At 51.7% G+C, this 24,037-nt stretch overlaps 1 protein-coding gene across 3 annotated transcripts in view; it reads left to right on the forward strand.

Moving 5' to 3' along the window:
* QRICH2 (glutamine rich 2) overlaps positions 1 to 24,037 on the forward strand; it is a 55,000-nt gene that overhangs the window by 10,321 nt on the left and 20,642 nt on the right. For 2 of the 3 annotated variants that reach the window (XM_044982846.1, XM_044982845.1), the window contains exons 3-12: positions 6,657 to 6,737; positions 7,948 to 8,064; positions 12,178 to 12,256; positions 15,972 to 16,066; positions 17,301 to 17,401; positions 18,298 to 18,412; positions 19,120 to 19,371; positions 21,906 to 22,028; positions 22,750 to 22,824; positions 23,643 to 23,807. In XM_044982846.1, the coding sequence (XP_044838781.1) occupies positions 6,657 to 6,737; positions 7,948 to 8,064; positions 12,178 to 12,256; positions 15,972 to 16,066; positions 17,301 to 17,401; positions 18,298 to 18,412; positions 19,120 to 19,371; positions 21,906 to 22,028; positions 22,750 to 22,824; positions 23,643 to 23,807 (1,203 nt within the window). The remainder of the gene's footprint in view (positions 1 to 6,656; positions 6,738 to 7,947; positions 8,065 to 12,177; positions 12,257 to 15,971; positions 16,067 to 17,300; positions 17,402 to 18,297; positions 18,413 to 19,119; positions 19,372 to 21,905; positions 22,029 to 22,749; positions 22,825 to 23,642; positions 23,808 to 24,037) is intronic. The other variant, XM_044982847.1, reaches the window with a different exon arrangement.

Below are 24,037 nucleotides of genomic sequence, written 5' to 3' on the forward strand. Positions count from 1 at the left end.
CCTTCCCTTCCCTGGAGCCTTGTTACTGTTCCTGAGCACTCTGCCCAGGAGTTAACCAGTGCCGGAGCAGAGGGAATGGGCTTTGTACTCCCAGGGCCTGAGGAAGCTGTGCTGGGCGGCCAGGCCTTTAACAGCAGAGCCAATTGCCTGGCTCAGGTAACATGAGCTGATGCCACAGCCAGGAGGTAAAAATTCAGCACTCGGGACCCCCCTCAAGGGATCCCAGCAAGGCGACAAACACGCCTGATGCCAGCTCCTGATGGGTGTGACACGAGTGTGTGGAGTTCCCGTCCTCGGGTGCCCATGGGGCAGGTGGGATAGAGAAGCATTCGCCTTTATATCACCGCTGCCTTCTCCTGCCAGTTCCACCAGGGTGGGGCAGCTTTAGAATCCATCTGGGGGCTCAGGAGGAGCCCCGCTGGCGGAGGGGCTGAGAAGGAACATTGGAATCGAGGGGGTATTTAGCGCAGGGAAGGGGTGAGGAAGAGCCAATCCCCTGCTAACTGCTGGAGGAGTTAGATAGATAAAGGAGCCTGGCATGGGATCCAGGACAGGGCAGCTGTCCACCACGCCCCTTGAAGGACAAAGACAGGGAGCCATCGTTCCGTGTCAATGGCGAGCGAGAACTCTCAGCAGGTCAATCATTCTAGCAAGGCCTGGGGCAGCTCCCACCTGCCTCGTGCTGGCCATAGGTCTCTGCCAACCGAGGGATTGTTTGCCAGGCAGGGGAGAGTCTGAACCTTGTGATGCTGCCCACAGGGAGGCAGCAGAGCTTGGCAGTGCCCAGCTGACTCCTTGTACTTTCAGGGATCCCCCGGGTGGCCCTCTGCAGGCACGCTTGCAAAACACGCTAGCTCCCCCGAGAATCCAGCCAGCCTCAAGCGCTCATTCTTTTTGCAGCTTGGCAAGCTGCCTTTTCCCATGAGCCTTGGCGGAAGGGAGGGGGGCTGTGGGGAAACAGTAAACATCTCGTTTCCTAGAGTACGGGGAACAAAAGCTAAGTGGATGCCAAGGCTGAGCCTTTACTCTGTGTGTTCTTCAGCCCCAAAAGCACGCTCTACCCGAGAGAATAGGTGCTCGCAACCCAGACCCCAGCCTGCGTGACTGGGGCCCACCCTGACCTAGTCTCTTATCACAACCCCCTCTGCTTTGCCACTGATGCCCAGCCCCAATGTCCCCCACAACACAGGACTGGAACACCCTCCCTATTCCGCTTCCCCAGCCCACCCCTCTTGCCTTTCCAGTCTCTTCCGAACACTTGCTGCTTCTGCTCCAACAAGTGGGGTCTGAGAAACCCACTTTCCTGTGGTAAGTAAGAAACTGATCTGTGGGGGTCTTTCCATTGACTTCAGCAGGCTGTGGATCAGACCCATAGTGCTGGGCTTTCATGGTTTTTCAGGGTGACCTTTTCCATTTAATTGGTGTCCATCCCAATCCCCATCATATACAACACAATGAACTGAGGTCAGAGCTAGTTTCAAGTGTTTTACTTGTATGCTGTGCTTAAAGGGATATGACCAAGACAAAAAAACATATTTATAAATATCACACCCTTTCCTGGGTTTTTAATACCACTTTAGATGATCAAAACTGAAAGATCTTTACAAATCAGAGGCCTGGTCTACACTAGGCGTTTAAATCGGTTTTAGGAGCCTAAAACCGATTTAACGCCACAACCGTCCACACTAGGAGGCACCTTATATCGATTTTAATGGCTCTTTAAATCGGTTTCTGTACTCCTGCCCGACGAGAGGAGTAGCGCTAATATCGGTATTAACATATCGGAATAGGGTTAGTGTGGCCGCAATCGACGGTATTGGCCTCCGGGAGCTATCCCACAGTGCACCACTGACCGCTCTGGACAGCATTCTCAACTCGGATGCACTGGCCAGGTAGACAGGAAAAGCCCCGCGAACTTTTGAAATTCATTTCCTGCTTCCCCAGCGTGGAGAGCTCATCATCACAGGTGACCACGCACAGCTCATCAGCACAGTTAACAATGCAGTCTCCTGAGAATCGAAAAAGAGCCCCAGCATGGACCGCTCGGGAGGTAATGGATCTGATCGCTATATGGGGAGAGGATTCAGTGCTAACAGAACTGCGTTCCAAAAGACGAAATGAAAAAGTATTTGAAAGAATTTCTAAGTCTATGACGGATAAAGGCCACAGCAGGGACTCCGTGCAGTGCAGAGTGAAAGTTAAGGAGCTCAGACAAGCCTACCAGAAAACCAAAGAAGCAAACGGAAGGTCCGGGGCAGGTCGAAAAACATGCCGCTTCTATGCTGAGCTGCATGCAATTTTAGGGGGCTGCGCCACAAGTACCCCACCCCTGACCGTGGATTCCGAGGTGGGGGTTGTAATCTCTGCCATGTCAGACGGGGAAGATGAAGATGAAGAAGAGGAGGAAGACCTCGCAGAGAGCACACAGCACTCCGTGACCCCCAGCAGCCAGGAGCTTTTTATCACCCTGACGGAATTACCCTGCTCCCAGCCCTCACAAGCAACTATTCCAGAGAATGACGCCATGGAAGGGAGCTCTGGTGAGTGTACCTTTGCAAATAGCAAACAGTGTTTTTTAAGCAAGCCTTTTTTAATGATTGATTTGCCCTGAGGACTTGGGACGCATTCGCAGACAGTATAGTTACTTAGAAAAGTTTGTTAACATGTCCGGGGATTGAGAGGAAATCCTCCAGGGACATCTCGATGAAGCGCTCCTGTAGGTACTCCAGAAGCCTTTGCAGAAGGTTTCTGGGCAAAGCATCCTTGTTCCGCCCACCATGGTAGGACACTTTACCATGCCATGCATGTAGCAAGTAATCAGGTATCATTGCGTGGCAAAGCATAGCGGCGTATGGTCCCGGTGACTGCTGGCATTCAAGAAGCATGCGCTCTTTATCTTGTTCTGTTATCCTCAGCAAAGTGATATCGTTCAGGATAACCTGGTTAGAAATCAGGAATTTAAGTAAGGGGGGGTGGCCATTTTTCTACTGGGTTCGTGGAATGCAGCAGCTTAAAAAAAACACTTTCCTGCACGTAGCGAAGCGGGGGGAGGGGAGGAGTGAAATGCCGATGATCTTTTCTGTTTGGTCACCGGCGAGGCGATCTTCCCCAAGCTACCGGACAAGCAGTGGGTGGGGGGGAGGGGGAAGGTTGTTGATTAGCAGGGAGCTAGCGTGGTATTAGCCATGCGTTGGGGGGGGAGGGGTAAATCACTGAGACAGTGGCTTACCATGGCCGCATGCAAGCTGAATCCTGATGCCTGGACCTGTGTCTGAGATCTGTAACCCAAGAGTTGCAAGCAGGCACTATTAAGATGAAAAATGCGACCTTGTAGGGAAATCACATGTGCTATGTAAGGTGAATAGTGCTTTTCACTGTGAAAGAGTATAGCCATTGTTCTGTAAAATGTATCTTTCTAAATATTTATCTCCCTCATGCAGCTGCAAATATTTCAAGCGTCCCTCCTCCATCCCAAAGGCTAGCACAGATAAGGCGGAGGAAAAAGAAGACGCGAGATGAGATGTTCTCGGATATTATGGAAGTTACACGCAATGAAAGAGCTCATCTGAATGAGTGGAAGGACGTGGTTTCAAATTACAGGAAAGAGGCCAGTGAACGTGAGGACAGGAGGGATGAACGTGAGGACAGGAGGGACAACCGAGATGAGAGGTGGCGGCAGGAAGACCGGCAGGAAAATCAGCGGTGGCGGCAGGAAGATCAGCGGTGGCGGGATGCAACTCTGGGGCTGCTGCGTGATCAAACTGACATGCTCCGGCGTCTTGTGGAGCTTCAGGAACGGCAGCAGGATCACAGAGTGCCGCTGCAGCCCCTGTATAACCACCCTCCCCCCTCACCATGTTCCTTAGCCTCCTCACCCAGACGTGTAAGAACGCGTGGGGGGAGGCTCCGTGCACCCGCCCACTCCACCCCCGTGGACAGCCCAACCAGAAGGATGTCGTTACTCTGAATTTTATTTTTTTAATGGCCTTCTCCATCCCTCCTTTCCTCCTCCCAAAGCACACCCTTACTTCTCTCCCTCTTTTTATAATGAATCAATAAAGAATTCATGCTTTTTAAATGAGTGACTTTATTTGCATAAGTAAGCTGTACTCGAAGGGGGAGGGGGAGTTGCTTACAGGGACTGAGTCAATCAAGGGGGTTGGGTGTTCATCAACAAACACAGCAGTCACACTGTACCCTGGCCATTGATGAAGCTCGTTTTCAAAGCTTCTCTGATGCGCACCGCTTCCTGGTGTGCTCTTCTAATCTCCCTGGTGTCTGGCTGCGCGTAATCAGCGGCCAGGTGATTTGCCTCAGCCTCCCACCCCGCCATAAAGGTCTCCCCCTTACTCTCACAGAGATTGTGGAGAATACAGCAAGCAGCAATAACATAGGGGACATTGGTTTGGCTGAGGTCTGAGCGAGTCAGTAATGTGCGCCAGCGCGCCTTTAAACGGCCAAATGCACATTCCACCACCATTCTGCACTTGCTCAGCCTGTAATTGAACAGATCCTGACCACTGTCCAGGCTGCCTGTGTATGGCTTCATGAGCCATGGCATCAAGGGGTAGGCTGGGTCCCCCAGGATAACGACAGGCATTTCAACATCCCCAACTGTTATTTTCTGGTCTGGGAAGTAAGTCCCTTGTTGCAGCCGTTTAAACAGAGTAGTGCTTCTGAATACGCGAGCGTCATGAACCCTCCCTGGCCATCCCGCGTGGATGTTTGTGAAACGTCCCTTGTGATCCACCAGTGCTTGCAGCACCATTGAAAAGTACCCCTTCCGGTTTACGTACTGGGTGCCCTGGTGCTGCGGTGCCAAGATAGGGATATGGGTTCCATCTATCGCCCCCCCACAGTTAGGGAATCCCATTGCAGCAAAGCCATCCACTATGGCCTGCACGTTTCCCAGAGTCACAACCTTTCGTAGCAGCAGCTTAGTGATTGCTTTGGCTACTTGCATCACAGCAGCCCCCACAGTAGATTTTCCAACTCCAAATTGATTCCCGACTGACCGGTAGCTGTCTGGCGTTGCAAGCTTCCACAGGGCTATCGCCACTCGCTTCTCTACTGTGAGGGCTGCTCTCATCTTGGTATTATGGCGTTTCAGGGCAGGGGCAAGCAAGTCACAAAGTTCCATGAAAGTGCCCTTACGCATGCGAAAGTTTCGCAGCCACTGGGAATCGTCCCACACCTGCAACACAATGCGGTCCCACCAGTCAGTGCTTGTTTCCCGGGCCCAAAATCGGCGTTCAATGGATAGAATCTGCCCCATTACCATCAGGATCTCCAAAGCGCCGGGGCCCGCGGTTTGAGATAATTCTGTGTCCACGTCCTCATCACTGTCATCGCCGCGCTGCCGTATCCGCCTCTTACTCGCCTCGGTTCGAAGGTCCTGGTTCAGCATATACTGCACGAGAGTGCGCGAGGTGTTTAAAACATCCACGATTGCGGTATGGAGCTGAGCAGGGTCCATGCTTGCTGTGCTATGGCGTCTGCACGGTTCACCAAGCAAAAAAGGCGCGAAACGGTTGTCTGCCGCTGTCAGGGAGGGAGGGAGGGGTGAGGCTGTACCCAGAACCACCCGCGAAAATGATTTTTGCCCCATCAGGCACTGGGATCTCAACCCGGAAATGCCAAGGGGCGGGGGAGGCTGCGGGAACTATGGGATAGCTACGGGATAGCTACCCACAGTGCAACGCTCCAGAAATCGACGCTAGCCTCGGACCATGGACGCACACCACCGATTTAATGTGTTTAGTGTGGCCGCGCACACTCGATTTTATAAAATCTGTTTTACAAAACCGGTTTATGCAAATTCGGAATAGTCCCGTAGTGTAGACGTACCCTCTGAGGCTTGATTCTGCAAACATTCACTCACACCAGCCCCTTCAGTTGCCTGAAGAAGGCTTTGTCAGACTGGGCTCTTAATCTGTTTTTCAGAACATACGCTCCTTAATTAAGGTGAGTGAAGTGCAAAAAAGAATATTTTCAGTTTTGCTCTCTGCTTATGGCCTGTTTGATGCACTAGCCCAAAGTTCTCGTGTTGAGTTTTCAGTCCTGGAGGAAGAAATATTTAAAGGCACCCCATCGACTTAAGCATTCCATACCTGGCGGAATTTTTTTGGACCCTTTCCAGTTCACAATAACTCCCAAGATTACTAGATTTGAAATAGACTAGAGCAAAGTGGTTTATTTTTTGCTTACTCCTTCAGTTCATTTACTTTGCATTTTGTGTAGTCAGTCTTTTCCCTGCTCGGTAAGAACAAATAGTCAGTTTCTTTCCATCTTGCTTGCATGACTTTCACAGAGCAACAGCAGAGAGCAAAACATTGAAAAGACAGGAAGATGGCATTGGAAACCCACAATTTGGCAGGGGGACCAAAGGGCATTTCACTCAGTTTCTGAAATTGACTGTATTTCTAGCTGATGCCACTGCCTTTTGAAATAAAAACAACAGGAAAATAGATATTGGAGGGGGTAATATAAATGCGCATGCACATTGTGGGTGTGCGGGTGTGGGCTTGCACATGTGCGCTCACAACCCCCCCCACACACATTTTGGATCTAAGTCTAAATTGGCCATCTTCCTTTTTAAAGGCAGTCACACGCACACCAGACTGTAGGAGATTAACTAAACTCTCTTTTCTTGTAAGAATTTACAACTAGATACCCAGGAGATTGGCAATCAACTGCAGACCTGCATCGCAGATCAGAAGAACTTGGATAACGATGTGGTACGTCTCTGAGAGGAACGATTTGCATATGAATTGCCAAGGCACCCCCAGGGCCCCAATTCTTATTCCTTGACTCCTCCTTTTTGGATGCTGATCTTCACTGAAATCCCCAGCTTCTCCTCCTTTGCTATTACTTCCCCCCAGGTCTTCTGCTCTGAGTCAAGATCTCAGCTACTTGGACCAGGAAGGACCTGATCCTGAGCATAGGCACCAACTCCGTGGGTTCTCTGGGGCTGGAGCACCCACGGGGAAAAATCAGTGCAGCCAAGCTCCCCTTCCCCCCTTGCCTCTGCCCCTGAGTGCGCCGTGTCCCCGCTCCTCTGTCTACCTCCCAGCGCTTGCTCTGGGAGGGAGGGGGGAGGAGCAGGAATGTGGCGCACTCAGGGGAAGAGGCGGGGCCAGGCGGGGATTTGGGGAAGGAGTCAGAATAGGGGTAGGGAGGGGGTGGAGTTGGGGCGGGGGCTTTGGGGAAGGGGTTGGAATGGGGGTGGGGTGGAGTCTGGGCGGGGCCAGGGGCAGAGATGGGTCGAGCACCCCCCAGCGCAAGCAGAAGTTGGCGCCTATGATCCTGAGAGGTGCTGATCAGCTCACTCCCTGTGACTTCAGTGCTCAGCATGTCTCAGGGTCAGGCCCTAAGCAATGCTAAGTGTCCCAAACCACCTGCAGTAGGAATAGGAATTACACATATATTGAGGGGCAAGGCACATGAGTCTCTTTCCTGGGTTTCTGTGGTTTCCTCCTGAAGCATCAGGAAACACCCCGATCCATCCAGCTTCCTCTCTTGCTAGAGGATTCTTTAGGGGCAGGAAATGCCAGTGCTTCTATAGGAGGAGTTAGAGCCTCTGCTTCTCCACTAGGAAGGCTTAAGTGTCTGTCCCTGATACTCCATGATCGCAGAAGTGGCAGTACGTGTGGGCAGCTGGGGAGGGTCTGCGCCATCATGGAGCCAAGGATGCTGAACTGGTTACCATGCGTAGTACTGTTCCTCTTGTCCTGGTGCTGGTTCTGTGCTCTCCCTGTAAGGGGCCCCTGTTTTTATTGGTGAATCTAAGACGAAGTCAGCTGCTCAGTTTGGGGAACATACATTCTCTGTCGAGCTACCTTCTTGGGTGACCTGCTAGTCTCTGAAGAGTTAATGGAGGAGACAATGAAGTCCCTTCCTAGACATGCCCCATAGAAGTACAGTCATCTCTGTTTGCTTTTTTTCCAGAGGAACCTAGAGCGAAGGATAAACCTCTATCCTTCCCCCGAAGAAATGTATAACATGGTGCGCTGGGAAGTTCTGGAGGACTGCCTTGTGACCGGCAAAGGCAAGAGCCCACCCACTGTAAGTGTGACTTCAATTAGGGGTGCCGGGGGGGGGGAAAGCTTAATAGGTTTGCCCCTTTCCTCTACCTCTGCCGAGACATCCATGTCATAGTGGGGAGGGAGATCTTGTGAATCTGGGACTTTTCCAGCCTTCATGCGGCTTGACATGAACGTGTTGGATCTGAGACGCTCTTCTCTGGGGCAGGATGTCCGGGGGATCAGCCCGCACCTCTGTCACGTTTCACATTTCTAGGGCCCAGTGCCATGCAAGGTTCCACTTCATCAGGCTCTCGTCCAAGGCTTCTCTCTCTAAACGTGTGAGAGCAAAGCTGTGTGAACCTGGAGCTGTAAGAGACAGTGAGGCCTTTTCCCTCCGCCTGCCCTCTGACCCCATGTTGTGATGGTACCTTGTGACTGCCATTCTCTGACACCCAGGGGCCATGCCTGAGCACTGGGAATCCTTGTATGACTCCTTCCCAGTGCAGGGGCGCCGGAACAGGGGAGCCAAGGGGCCGTGGCCCTCCCACTTTTTGCCCGTCCACTTTTCACCACCGGCCCCAGCCCTGTCCCTCTTTGTCCCCCTGAGGTTCCACCTCCTAGCCAGGCCAGAAGTGGAGCCTGGCCCAGGGAGCCTGGGCAATGGTGGGGAGCCGCTGACCCTCCATCTGCCCAGGGCGGAGGAGTCCGGGGGCGGGGACGTGGGCCTGGGGCTGCTCTCTGGCCCCCCCACCATGGGCAGATGTTGGGGCCCAGGGTCCCCGACCTCGCTCCTGCTTCCTGCTTTGCTGGGGGCGGGGCCTCAGGGAGAAGAGGGTGGCAGGAGTGGGGCCACGTAGGGGGCCACTTTTGGGAAGTCTCCACCACCCCTGTCACAGTGTCTAACCAGCACAATATGAGAAGGGTTATTTGTGTCATTTGGAGGCCTCACATTTGTGCATTACAGAATTTTACAATGGTCACTGGACTAAATTAACCACTGGTGTAACCCCACTGACCCATCAGCTTTACCCAGTGCATGAATTTGGTCCTTTCTTTCCATGCACGTTAAAAATGTCTTATAGATGAGCTAACTGATCTGGTTCTTTCCTTTTTCTTGTCTTCACGGTGCAGGCCTAGGGCAGCTTCCTGTTGCATTTAACAGTCTAAGGAAGTCACTGGCTGAATCTTCATGATTAGATAGCCGTGGAGTCACCATGTCTTATAGGGGTTGCTTAGAAGGCTAGTCGTGAGTGAAGATGAATTTGGTGGCTGTTGCCAGGGGATGGCTGCCAGCCTCAGAAAATAGCCCCACAGCGTGACACAATTGGTAGCTTGTGGTCAAGCTGGAGAAATGCTAGGGTGGAGTAAGGCAAGGTGTTGTGGGTCAGGATGGAGATGCATTTGGCAGAGCATTGGAAGGTATGGAGGAACTTGCACAGTGTTTCCATGTACCATTGTGCTAGCAGAACTGAATACTTTACACACACAGGACTAAACCCTGCTCTTTTCCAAGAGGTTCATCAGAGCAGATCTCCACTTCTCCCCCTCCGGCTCACACCCCGTGTCTCCCCCAGAATGCACACATCCCGTTACTCTAATTCACATGCAAATGCCCTCCCCTTCGCTTTGACCTCTTCCTTCATCATGTTCAAATGGCACATTCTACACTTCACCAGCGCACTTGCATCTATGGAGAATAGATCAGTTTAGCTGCGGTCAGAGTTACAGTTATACACTTGGAGTGGGTTAGAATAGCTGCATGTGTGTATTGTGATTGATCCTCATTGGAGGTGCAAGGGAGCTTGTAGTGGAGGTGAGGTGCCTGTGAGCATGTTTGCACAGGAAGGCTTGTGGGTGAAGATTGGTTTAACTGGGGACTTCAACTTGTAGTAATCACCTTGGTGAGGTTTGTACTTCAGCAACCTTAAATCCAAGCTAACGAAGGAATGTGCCTGATTGAACACATCTGTAATACACTCTTCCATCCCTGTGAGGGACGCTCAGGGGCAGCATGTGGCTCATAGCATGCCTGTCAAACAATCAACTTCATGTAGCTTCATACAAGGTGGCCATATCATGACTGTACCCTTCTATGGGAGTCACAGATTAGCTACTGAGATCCCTCTCTAGGTATGGAGTAGAAAAATAGAGACACTCACAGGAGATGATATCCTATAGGGCAAATCAACCCATAGGAATACAAGAAGTTAATTGATCAATTGGGAGCTTCTGTTCCAGTGCTAATCTCTATAGTAAGCAACACATGATATTCCTAACGCGTGCTATTCTTGTTCTGTGTCAGAAACTCTATAAAGTTACCCCTACGGACGCATGGAGGTGGCATAGTTTCCAGAAGAAATCATTTCTTTCCTTACCACAGAATGACATTTCATTTAAATGTGACTGCTTGTTCCCAGAATCAGTCATTCCAAAGACAGTCCCTGGAATGTATTGGTGCTGTTAGGAGGTGCTAAAGCTGATCAGACCTTCTCAGAATAGGATAGGCCTGAGCCACCAGATCTAGAGTTGGATGTGGATTTCCAGCTCCTGAGAGTCTGAGGGTGGACCTGGGGTTCTGGTTTGGCCTGGGGACCCCGCTACAGAATTATGCCCAGGATCCTGATACCAACTCCTCCCCCAACCTCAGCCTCACGCATTTTAGCTCAAGAGTGCGTCAGTCCAGGGTTTCAGTTCTGGCTTATGTGATTTTCATGCATACACAATGCTTGTTGTTCCTGTGGAGGGCGTTTTGGCAGACAGAGTAACTAATACCTGGTGGGAAGGGAATGTGGGAAGTCGCTGGTGATTTCCCCATGGTGGGGAAGGGTGTGACTGACGGGGCAAGTGTACACAATTGAGAGGGAGGGTCAGATATCTGCTAGGAACCCCATCCCAGAGACTCCTCTAGAAAGCAGGCTCCTAGGAGACACTTGGCCACTAGTGGAATTGGCTCAGCGACCAGCAATGTCTTCAGAGGGCGTTTTGTGATTGCTGCTTCCTTTCAATATAAAGGCCAGTTTGGGGGCATGTCCTGTCCCATGGCCCATTCTGTCCAGATAGGCCTGTCTGATTTGACGGTACCGTTACTTCCAGTTGAAGTGCAGAAATAGAAGAAGGTGGTTTTGAATATCCCAGCTCCCCCCCCCACACACACTTTGCTTTGAACTAGTGCCCATCAGTAAATTGCTCCCGTTCCATTGGTTTCCAGGAAGCCCAGTCTGTGGATCCCAGCCTAGGCCAGCCCTCTCCAGCCGAGCAACCAGCTTCAGTTATGGACGCCCAAGCCAGAAAACCCTCTGCACCCTGGGCAGGGGCTCCAGGGAGCCAGCCCGGCTCTCCCAGCAGCAGACCTGGTACTCCAGGGATGCAGGCAGGGACCAGGGCAGGCATGGCAGCGGTCCAGCCAGCAGCCCGGGCAGGCACTCCAGGAACCAGGGGAGGCACACCAGAAGCCCAAGCAATCACTCCAGTGGCCCAGCCAGGCTCCCCCAGGACCCAGCCAGGGGCCCAGCCAGGCTCCCCCAGGACCCAGCCAGGGGCCCAGCCAGGCTCCGCCGGGGCCCATCCAGGGGCCCAGCCAGGCTCCGCCGGGGCCCATCCAGGAGCCCAGCCAGGCTCCGCCGGGGCCCAGCCAGCGGCCCAGCCAGGCTTCCCCGGGGCCCAGCCAGCGGCCCAGCCAGGCTTCCCCGGGGCCCAGCCAGCGGCCCAGCCAGGCTTCCCCGGGGCCCAGCCAGGCTTCCCCGGGGCCCAGCCAGGCTCCCCCGGGGCCCAGGCAGGTGCTCCAGGAATCCAGCCGAACTTCCCTGGCACCTGGCCCAGTTCCCCAGTGACCCAGGTGGGGCCTCCTGGAGTCTGGCCCGGAGCTCCAGGGGCCCAGGCAGGCTACCTCGGGACCCCAGCAGACACTTCAGCATTCCAGCCCACATCACCGGCAGCAGGTCCCTCAGCTCTAGCAGCCCAGCTTGCAATTCCACCTGGACCTCACTCTGCCGTTACGTCCCCGGCATCACCTTTCCAAGAGAAGGACAAACGCCAAACCTCCTCCATGCCGCGAGAGTCCTCCGGCTCCAGCAGCGCCTCCAGCCGCTACTCGGATACTGTGGAAGCTCTGCGCCAGGTCGGGCAGCTGACCGACCTCTACGCCGCCTTGCAGGAGCAGATAAACCACCTGGAGCAATTCAAGTGTAGCCGTGCTGACCTCGACAAGCTGCGACAGTTCCTCTCGGATGCAGGTAGGCACTTCCCCCGCAGCCAGTGTCTTCATCACGGCCTTCTGCCGGCGGCTTCCTGGGCAAACACTCCTCGGGTCTGGCTCCCCAGAGTGGTGCTGACACTAGCCTTCTGCTGGATCCGCAGGGGTGTCTGGGTGAGCAGTGGTGTCCTTGGCTGAGGCCTGGATCCCTCCCCATGGTTCCTCAGTGACCGGCCCACTGCTCATACCTTTGGGCCGACTCCCCAGTGAGACGCGCTTGGTGGAATGGGTGCAGCTGACTTTGACCGGGCTGTCGTTTGAGGGTGTAAATATCCCGAGTGGTGCACTTAACGGTCATAAATATTCCGCCTTGGGACTCTTGCCCTGACTTTGACGGGGGTCTAGGGTTCGCTTCCAAGGCACCATTTTGAAAAGGAGCCTTTTATCGCATTTGGATCATTTTCTGGGTCATTTCTAAGTATCTTGTTGCATTTCCATCCCCCATCCTGAAACGAAACAAAATATCCCAGTGGGGGGCACTGATGGGGGCTGTGGGGCTCAATGGGGGCACAGGGAGTGCAATTCCATTCTTAGGGGAGCTTCCCCTCTCCGCTTGTGTTGGTTTGGAGGCGGTAGCTGGTAATCTGCTTTCCGGGTCTGCCCCTGAGCTAAACCATAGACTTATCAAAGGGGGCTTCTGTATCCTAGTAAAGAGGAAAGGGGTAGAAGCTGATAAAGTGCAAGTAGGAACTGAAGAGGAACAATCAAACAAAAGAATCCAATTCAATTACATCACACAAAGGCAGCCAGCTGAATACAGACACATTTTCTAAGTGCTTGTGCACAAATGCTCGAAGTCGAAATGCTGAGGTGGATGAACTTGAGTGCCTGGTATTAAATGAGGCTATTGACATAACCGGCATCACAGACATCTGGTGAAAAGATTATAATCAATGGAACACAGTAGTACTAGGATACAAAATACGTCGGAATGACAGAGTAAGTCATCCTGGTGGAGGAGTGGCACTATATGTGAAAGAAAGCAGGGTCAAATATACTAAAATTTTAAATGCTTAAACTGTACCATAGACTCTGTATGGATAAAAATTCCGTGCTTGAATAGTAAGAGTATAGCCATAGGAATACACTACCGACCACCTGACCAGGATGGTGATGCTGATTGTGAAATGCTACAAAACCAGAAAACCCAGTAATAATTAGACTGTCCCCATATTTACAGGGAACATGTCACCTAAGGCTGGACTGCAGAGATAAAATTACTAGACACCATTAATAGGTGCTTCTTGAAGAAGCTCGTCCTGGAACCCACAAAGGGAGAGGCAATTCTTGATTTAATCCTAAATGGAACGCAGGATCCGGTACAAGATGTGAATATAATTGAATTGCTTGGTAATGCCATAATGTGATTAAATGTAACGTTCCTACAGGGGGGAAATACCAAAGAAACCTACCACAGTAGCATTTAGCTTCAAAAAGGAGAACGACACAAAAATAAGGAAACTAGTTAAATGGAAATGAAATTAAAAGGAACAGCCACAAGAGCGAAATGCCTGCAAGCTGCATGGAAATGCTTTGAAAACACCATAAAGGCTCAAATTAAATGTATATACCCCAAATAAAAAAAAAACAGTGCAAGGACCAAAAGAAAAAAAATGCCACCGTGGCTAAACAACAGAGTAAAAGAGGCAGTTAGAGGCAAAAAGACATCCTCTAAAAATTGGAAGTCAAATCATACCGAGGAAAATAGAAGGGAGCAAAACCTCTGGCAAGTCAAGCAAGTGTAAAAGTATAATTAGACAAGCCAGAAAAGAATTTGAAAAGCAACTAGCAAAGACACAGAAACTAGCAGCAATTTTTTAAGTATATCAGAAGCAGGTGCTAAAGGAGCACTCAGGGAAGACAAGGTCGTTGCAGAGAAGCTAAATTAGTTCTTTGCATCGGTCTTCACTGCAGAGAGTGTGAGGGGGGTTGGTTCAGGTATGGAATTCTCTTTAAGGTGATAGATCTGAGAAACTGTCCCAGACTTAGGTGATAATAAGGAGGTTTTGGAACAAATTGATAAATTAAACAGTAACAGTCACCAGGACCAGATGGTATTCGCCCAAGAGTTCCGAAGGAACTCAGATATGAAATTGCAGAACTATTAACTGTGGTATGTAACCTGTCGCTTAAATCTCTGTACCAGATGACTGGAGGATAGCTAATGTGACACTGATTTTTAAAAAAGGTTCCAGAGGTGATCCTGGCAATTATAGGCTGGTAAACCTAACTTCAGTACCAGGCAAATTGGCTGAAAACATAGTAAAGAACAGAATTATCAGACCCAGAAATGAACACGATATTTTGGGGAAGAGTCAAAGTGGCTTTTGCAAAGGGAAATCATGCCTCCCCAATCGATCAGAATTTTTTGAGGGAGTCAATAAGCATGACAGTGGATATAGTGTACTTGCACGTTGAGAGAGCCTTTGGCAAAGTCCCTCAACCAAGGCTGTCAAGCAAAGTAAGCCGTTTTGGGGTAAGAGGGGAGGTCCTCTTCTGGCTCAGTAACTGGTTAAAAGACAGGAAACAAAGGGTAGGAATAAATGGTCAGTTTTCACAGCGGAGAGAGGTAAATAGCAGTCATCCCCCCAGGGTTCCCTACTGGGATCAGTACTGTTTAGCACATTCATAAATGATCAGGAAAAGGGGGTAAACAGGAAGGTGGCAAAATTTGCAGGTGATACAAAATTACTCAAGATAGTTAAATCCAAAGCTGACTGTGAAGAGTTACAAAGGGATCTCACAAAACTGGGTGACTGGGCAACAAAATGGCAGATGAAATTCAGTGTTGGTAAGTACAAAGTAGTGCACTTTGGAAGAAATAATCCCAACTAAACATGGGGTCTAAATGAGCTGTTACCACTCAAGAAAGAGATCTTGGAGTCATTGGTGGTAGTTTTCTGAAAATATCTGCTGAATGTGCACTAGCGGTCAAAAAAGCTGACGGGATGTTAGGAACGATTAAGAAAAGGATAGATAATAAGACATAAAATATAATAATGCCGCTATATAAATCCATGGCATGCAGTTCTGGTTGCCCCATTTCGAAAATATGTATTAGAATTGGTAAAGACACAGAGAAGGGCAACAAATATGATTGGGGTATGGAACAGCTTCCGAACAAGGAGAGAGAAAAAAAACTGGGACTTGTCAGCTTAGAAAAGAGACGACTGGGGGGGATATGATAGAGGTCTACAAAGTGACGAATAGTGTGGAGAAAGTGAATGGGGGAAGTGTTATTTACCCCTTCACATAACATAAGAACCAGGGGTCACCCAATGAAATTAATAAGCAGCAGGTTTAAAACAAAAGGAAGTATTTCTTCACACAACGCACAGTCAACCTGTGGCACTCGTTGACAGAGAATGTTGTGAAGGTCACAAGTATATTTGGGTTCAACAAGGCTTAGATAAGTTCACGGAGGATAGCTCTATCCATGGCTATTAGCCAAGATGGTCAGGACGCAACCCGATGTTCTGGGTGTCCCTAAATCTCTGACAGCCAGAAGCTGGGACTGGACAACGGCTTACTTGATAATTGCCCTGTTCTGTTCATTCCCTCTGAAGCATCTGGCATTGGCCTCTGTCGGAAGACAGGATACTGGGCTAGATGGACCATTGGTCTGACCCAGTATGGCTGTTCTTATGTACACAATCAATGAAGTGCTTCCTTTGTATTTCTGTGGTGGTGTCTAGTCCCTAAGAACCTCTCCAGCATGCCTGCTGACCTCATGGACCAGCTGTCTTCCCTGAAGGCCACGGCAGAAGACATGAAAGATGTAAAGGCCAAGGTGAGCAGCTGGTGTGCCGTCTTGTATGGAATCAGCAATGGTAACAAGTCCACTATGGTTAGCTGGGATGGTGTGTGAGACAGGGACTTTGGTACTGTTTCATCCAGGGTCTGAACATGTGCTATAGGCTGTGGAGTTGTGGTATCGGCATTAGTGGTGAACATCCCTCTTGTTTCATAGTGTGGTTAAGGCTCTGAACTGAGACTCTGGAGACCTTTGGGTTCCGTGTCAGACTCTGCCACAGACTGCCTCTGCGACCTTAAGCAAGTCACTTAGCGCTTGATTCCCTCAAGGACGTTACATCAGTGAAAAATCAGGTGGAGTTGAGCTTGGGTCTGCTATGACCCCTTCCCATGCATTAGAAGAGGAATGCCAGTGCAGGAGGCATCACAGCTGCCTCCATCAGCTTTAAACTGGTGGAGAGTCTCCCTACAGAGGGAGAATTATCCAGGGGCTGCTTAATCTGGAGAATTCAGCGCTTAAGATATTCCCAGTATTATCCATGTACAATGGTTAATTCATCCCCCCCCCACACCTTTGTCTGGCTTGTCTGTTTAGACTGTGAGCTCTTAAGGGCAAGACTCTCTTACAGTGTCTTAGTAAAGTGCCCAACACAACGGTTCCGTGAACTCACTGGCTTCTTGGCACGCTCAGAATATTAAGAACAATAATAAGAGCGGTATGAGGTGGGGGAGAAGCCCTGGGAAAGGAGAGGGGGTGGGAGACTGGCCCTTGTGTCCCTCAGAACAGGTTGTTCCAGGCTTCCTCCCTACCTAGCCCCCTTGCAAAGAGAGCCCCAGATTCTTCAGCCATCCTACCCAAGCCCACCTCTGCTCTGTCTTGCCAAGGATTATTTTCTGTCATGATGTACACTAGGCTGCCCTCTTGCTTTCTGTGCTCAGGGCAGTTTGGAAGGGGGAGGACTGCTGGGTGAGTGGGACAGTGTGCAGATTCCTAGCTACTGAATAGGTTAGTCCAAGATCCCCTGTGTGTGTGTGTGTGTGTGTGTGCATCACATTTTTGTGTTTAATACACTGAGCTAAATTCAGATATGAGTGGATGCAAATCCTTTGAAATAATTAGCGTGTCGTCTGCTTACCTCAGGGCTGCGTTTAGCCGTATTTGAAGCCAGCACATGGGCTGAGGCCGGGGGGGTGAGGAGTTATTCAGCCATTTTGAGGGAAGTCCTTGCAGGCAGATGTGTGCCTGAAGTCCTGACTTTTCATGGTTCTAGGTAAGGAAGCTGGAGAATGTCCTTGAAGCAGAGGTGGCAACAGAAGCAGATCAGAAAGTGAAGGGATCCAGTCAGATTAACCTGCAGTTAGGTTATCTCAGGTAAAAAGAGGCGAAGAGAGCTGTGGATGTGTGCGTCTCTGATGCTAAAGCAACAGGCTCCAGCAACAAGCTTCGGTTCCACAGGATTCACACGAGCTGTAGAGCTGGCCTCTGATAAGACAGGGGCCTGTTATCAGACAGGTTACATTTATTTAGTTGGTGTTGGTCCTGCTTTGAGCAGGGGGTTGGACTAGATGACCTCCTGAGGTCTCTTCCAACCCTGATATTCTATGATGCTATAATAAAGCTGGACTCTAATACTGGTCCAGACTCCAGAGGATTTGTACCTATGCTATAGAGCTGGATTCCAGTGCCTCGTTTGTTGTTCTTTCATACAATCTACAGTTTCTGATCCGAATCCCTCATGTAGACCTGAGCTGTGATATCTAGTTCTGTCTCACCAGGTTCAGACCTGAGTTGATGCAGAACTGAACTACAGTTAACTACTCAGGATCCCAAGTAGTTCGTCATGACCAAGACTGCCGTCCCTATTCCATTCCCCGGGATGGGGCTGAGCTGTAGCATCTGGTCCACGTTCTGGAGGACTTATGAACTGCATAACCTATAGGGCTCATCCATGCTAACTAGACCGCAGCCCACTAAGGCTGGCTTAAAAATGAGCTAGGCTCATTCCCAGCGTCCCAAAGGGTTTGGTGCATGTAGAACTGGTTTGTAACAGGTGACCCATATGCCATGGTTCGTAGAACAGAACCGTGTCAGGGGCCAAATTCAGCCCTAGGGTAAACAAGCTGACTTCAAAGGGGAGCTGCATTTGGCACAGCGGAGGGTTAGCACCTCCCCGTGCTGGGTGCTGGTCCCTGTCTCCGTGCTCCAAGCCCCATGGCAGCACCTCTGCTCAGCAAATGACCCGTTCTGTTGTTGGCTCTGTGGTCCAGATCGACAGTGCACGACATAGAGAAAGAGCTGCAGGAGCTGAGGGAGCAGCAGGATCACGGCAAAGCCAAGCTGGAGCAGTCGGTCACTGACACAGCCCTCTACCTGCAGGAACAGGTCAGGTGGTTTGAGGCGAGAGGACGGGCTGCTCACTGGCTTGCTGTGAAACAGCTGCCCTTTGGGGTTGGCACAGTGGTAACTCTGGGTATCTCTGCTTGCCCAGTTCCCCTGTGGTGTCGGACAGTTGTTCAGTACAAAAGTCTCCAGATTTCCTCCTCTTCAAGCCAGCGCCCTAGCCTTGTGGAGTGGGTCAAAGCTCTTAGTTGGGCTCCAAAGGGCCTCTTGCCTCACTATCTGCTGCCTCCCTCCCTGGATCCTGCAGGGGAAGGAAGGGGCATTTGAGCTCCCTCCAGAGCCAGGGAAACATTTTTCGTTGGTGTAGGACAGGATGGGCAAACTATGGCCTGTGGGTCAGATACAGCCTGCCAGCCATTTTCATCCGGCCCTCGAACTCCTGCTGGGGAGTGGGATCTGGGGCTTGCCCTGCTCCGGCGGTCCAGCTGGGGAGCAGAGTAGGGGGCCGCTCCATGCGGCTCTCGGAAGCAGCGGCATGTGCCCCCTCCGGCTCCTACACATAGGGGAAGCCCGGGGACTCTGCTCTGCACACTGCCCTCACTCCAAGCACCATCCCCACAGTTCCCACTGGCCAGGAACCACAGCCAATGGGAGCTGCAGGGGCTGTGCCTTAGGTGCCTTAGCAAGCAGAGAAATTCTGCTGAGCGCTGCCTGTTTCAAACCCAACTCCTTCTCTCCCCTGCCTACAGTTAGACAAGCTTAGATCTATCATAGAGAACATGATGACTTCCTCCTCCACCTTGCTATCCATGAGCATGCCCACTAGCCCGGAGCCTGGGGAGGCAGCGCCGCATGGCACGTGCCCGGCCTGCAGCCTAGACGTCAGCGAGCAGGTTAGCCAGCTGTTCAAACGCTACGAACAGCTGCAGGATTTAATTAGCAGCTTCATGACGAGGCACGCGGAAAGCAAGCCAGCAAAGCGGCCGCCGCTGAGGAGCCAGGTAAGGCCAGCCAAAGGGAAACACCCTGCTTTATTGTCCAGACTTCCAGGCCGAAGCTGTGACCGTAATGCAGTACCTGTGGGGAGCGAGGGATGGAGGATTTCAGTGGCCCTGTGAGGGGATGGTTCAGACTGGATCCTTTGGGATCTGGGTCCGCAGCCCAGTGCAGCAGTGAGTCGGAGCAGCAGGCGGCAGCCCAGGGCATGCTGATTGCTCCTAATGCAGAGCCCACGGGAAGCGCTGCCCACGGGAGTCATGTGACTGTGACCAATTCAGCCCCTCTGCGCTGCACACCACGCAGGAGCAGATCACTGCCGGCTCCCTGGGAAGCCTATCGTCGTTCTGGCTCCTCGTTTAGCCTTGGTTTGCACCTGCTGGCTGGCCTGGGAGGTGGGTGCCCTGACCCCTCATCTCGAGGCCTGGTCTCAAATCCTGATTTTAGGGGTCACATGTCAGAGTGATTTTTGTGTGTCTTCCCACTGCCTAGTGGGCTCATGCCCAGCCCTACAAAGCCATCCCAGCGTTCCGCATGGCTCGTGGTTTCTGCTCTAGAGAAGCTGCAAACTGGAATAGCAGGGGTGGTGGAGGCCAGGACCGAGGCACATCGGCAGACTGCAGTAGGTGGGGGTGCAGGTCAGGGCTTGGGTGCATCGCCAGAGCTGTGTGAACGTATCCTCTCAGGGCTGGCATAGCAGGTGGTGCTGCAGGTTGGGGCTGAGGTGCCTTGGCAGAGGTGTGTGTGGGATTCCAAGACCGGATTAGCAGAGTGTGCTGCAGGTTATGATCAGCAGAGCTCTACGTGTGATGCAGCTTGCTTATTACCTGCTGTCCTGTGCCAGGCTGAGGGCAGTGCAGTCTCTCTCTTGCGGTAGCACTCAGCTTCACCAAAATGGCGAAGAGGAGGAGGCAGGGATTTGAACAGGGATTTTGGCGTAACAGTTTGAGTCCAGTGCAAATCACAAGGGTTCCATTCATCCATTTGCTCTGCGGTCTGTAGCTCTTGCTTTGCACGGGTTCCCACCCTGCCCTCAGACACACGTTGCACTATCAGTTCTATGTGCAACTTGCAAGCCAGACAGTCCAGCCCATCTCTCATCCGTGCACCCATGTCATAAAGGGAATATCCCATCTCTGGCTTGATGCTGTTCAGATCAGCACTTGTCCAGAGCAGAGCTGGAAGAAGACCCTAGTTCGTGACCGAATGGGGAATTGGGCTGCACGTGACCCCGTGTGGCATCAGTAAATCCCACAGAACATCTGCCATTAAATGAAGAACCTGTGATTAGAGAGGAGAACGAGGCCAGCCCAGTCCTTGTGTGGATGTAGGTGGCACAGTTACGTTCCTGCCACTCTTGGTGTTGGATCTCCTGTGTGGGACAACATAGTGGCCTTATGACACTTACACCGTATCATTCTTCACTGTGTCAGAGCCCCATTATGATGAACCGATGCAATGTTATGATCTATCTAGAGATCTATGCATGAGATTGGGGCCAGGACGCCTGAGTTCTCTTCCTGTCACTGTTTTGGCACAGAACCTCTCCATGCCTTAGTTTCCTGTTTGGTGAAGTGGGGACAAAAATACTTACTTCTTGGGGATGGGGTTTGTGAGCCTTACTTGCTCAACGTGTGGAAAATGTTTTGGGAGATGAACAGTTTCTGGTCGTGGTTCAGCAGTCATTTTCTAGCTGATCCGAATGGCACCTTCACCGAGCTGAGCGGGCCCCAGGAGACGCTGGAATGATTCCTAGGGTCAAATATTCAGCTGCAGCTTCTCTTTCACGTTAAAAGTCACAGTAGCTGATTGTGTCTGCAAAAGTGGGCACAGGCTCGTTTTGCACAAACGGATCTGAGACGAGGATGAGCAGCGATAGTGCACACACACAAGTGCTGGCTTTGCATGTCTGGAGTATGCATCCTCTTTTGGAAGCAGAGTCTGCAAAAACAATAGCCAGCACTAGGCATGTTGTAAATATCACTCCTAAAAGGAAGGCTCAGGGGATCAAACAGATCCATACTTAGCCAGTTCCAGTACAACCCGTGGGTGCTGGCACAGAACTATAGGCCCTCGACTGCCACTGGGAACCACTTCTATCTGGAGTGTGTCCAGCAGGAAGGGATGTGTCCCGGATACCCCATATATCATTCTGCTCAAGGGGGACTGGGGATTGGTGAAGAGTTGTCTACGGAGCCTGTCACCTTGAGGTCACTCATTTGAATTGACTAGTACTGGCTGAAAATCTTTGCCATGGATGCCGTGTAAGTGTGGCCTGTGTGACACAGGCGGTCGATCCAGATCTCCATGTGCAAGTGAGCAGGTGTCCGTGTCACCAAAAGCACATCCACGGCTGGCAGCCTCAGAAGGGGAGCCAAGCACTGGCTGGGCCCAGCTGTAGCGGAGAGCCCTCCAAGGGAGGGATGAGGCGTCGTACCTCTTGCCCATGCCAGGCCTGCTCTGTGGTTCGAAGGCTTTGTGTCTGTCACTAATTCCCTGCTACAGAGCTTCACTTTCCCCTCCATTGCCTTTGAATCAGGACGAAGAGCTGCTGAGTCGCATCCAAAACACCATCCTCCAGGTGCAAGGAGACTGTGAGAATCTCAGTGCCACCACAGGGAACCTCATAGAAGACCATCGGCAGAAGCAGAAGGATATCGCTGTAAGTGACGGCAGGGGGCCGGCTAGAGGATAAGGTGCTGCCTGTACTCACCAAGGGTGTGGGTGGCTTGGTAATCAGGGATGCTCTTAGCGCTGTGCTTCCTCATCATGGACGCTCGTTAGCAAGGAAAACAAAGGGATGGGCGAAGGAGACAAAGGATCCTCTCTCCTGCCCTGGGAGAACCCAACACATCTGAGGCTCTACATAGCACAGAGGATAGGTGGGTGTTAGACCTGGAGCTGCTCTCTCCTAGTCCAACATCAAGTACTGCAGCAGACTGAGTCATGCCACTGAGTTGCCTGTTATGATACACCGTGGATTTCCTGAGGCTGCCATCAGAGACTGACCCCAGAAATATAACGCCCACCACAGGCATTAAAACACGAGGGGCCTGACGCACAGTGAGTCTCTGCTAGGTGAGCACCCTCTTGAGAGAGAGGAGACCTGGAGAGGGGATCAAAGGGCAGACAGGGAATATCACATGGGCAGCTCTCCTGTCTGCAGGTTCTTACACTGACTAGGCCCAGATGTGCCCCCTTCAATACCCTGCTGTTGTGTTTAGTGATGACTCAAGATATCTGAGCCCCAAGAGGCCTCAGGCCACCAGGGAGCACGTGCAGGTGCTGCTGGTGGTCTGGGAGATGGCAAGGATTGTACAGTAATCTCAGCCTCCTCGTTCTCTGACCGCTTTTCATCTCCGCCTCTTCTGTGTTCTGTAAAGCTTCTCTTCCAGTCACTGGAGAAGTTGGAAAAGGAGAAAGCAAACAAAGAGCATCTGGAGACAGAAATTGACGTGGTAAGGGGGTGTGCAGCACCGCTTGGGTGGGACAGACGCACGTGGTTTCTTTCACAGGCACAGGAGAGGTACGTTTAGGCTCTCTAGTCAGTGGGAGGTGGTGTGGTCCCCTGGCTAGGATCCCAGGCTGGAGAGCTGGGATCGGTTCCTGGCTCTTCTGTGTGGGACTTGGGCAAGTCTGTGACTCTTTTAAATGGGGCTGTGAGATCTGCTGATGAAAAGTGCTAACCATGATTACTTAGCATTTTACATCCTCTAAATGCAACTTTAAGGAGACTCTCCCTGTCGCGCGCACGCTGTTACGCTTATATTACCTACGCAGAAGCCAGAATTGTCAGTCGTGGCCCCTTATTTTGGTGCCTCAGCTGCTCAGTGTCTGTATGAGACACCTTGAGCTTTCAGAGGTGCCGAGTACCCACAGCTCCAATTGCAGCTACTCCTGACCTATGCCAGCATATGCAAGAGGAGGGTCCATGCTAGAGTTCTCCTGGGGTATCGGCGAGGAGCCATCCCAGGCGCCAGCCGTCTGAAATGCTGTGGCAGCATCTGCTTTGATGAGGAAGGGCCTGATCTAAGTGGGCAAAGGGGAGGGCGGAGAAAGAAAATGGATAGAGTTGAAGGATGGAGCCCGTCCGCAGAGCACCAGAGCCTTGATTGGGAAGAGAGGGAGGCGTCTCTTTCTGGGCAGTCGAGAGGGGAAGCCGTATGCTCATGTGGGGCCTGTGGAACAGGAATGCTGGGTGGAATGCCTCTCTCGTGCCCCAGGTTCTTCCTCCCTCCGCCCCCTCCCCGTCACTCTCCTTTCTCCCCCTGGCCAGAAAGCAGACAAGATCGCCCTGGCTGGCAAAGTCAGCCGCACCCAGTTTGATGCCACCACGGAGCAGCTGAATAAGATGATGCAGGATCTGGTGAACAAGATGAGCGGGCAGGAGCAGGACTGGCACAAAGTGCTCGACAAAATCTTGGTGGAGATGGACTCCAAGGTAAAGCTGGAGACCTGCCTTCTGCATGACACACAGCCCCGCCCAGTGCATTAGCCAGCTGCCAGCCACAGGAAGGGCAAATGGGGGAAGGGACTTGGCCCAGTTTAGAGCAGGCCGGGATGAGGAGCTTGGTCCGCTCTAAACACTGTCTCTGCTATAACTGCCGGGTTTTCATGCAGGGCCTGGGTCCTATTCTTCCGAGGGCCCCTTTACGTTACTCTGGGGCCTTC

Source organism: Mauremys mutica, chromosome 12 (assembly GCF_020497125.1).
Source record: "Mauremys mutica isolate MM-2020 ecotype Southern chromosome 12, ASM2049712v1, whole genome shotgun sequence".
NCBI classification, from domain to species: domain Eukaryota; kingdom Metazoa; phylum Chordata; order Testudines; family Geoemydidae; genus Mauremys; species Mauremys mutica.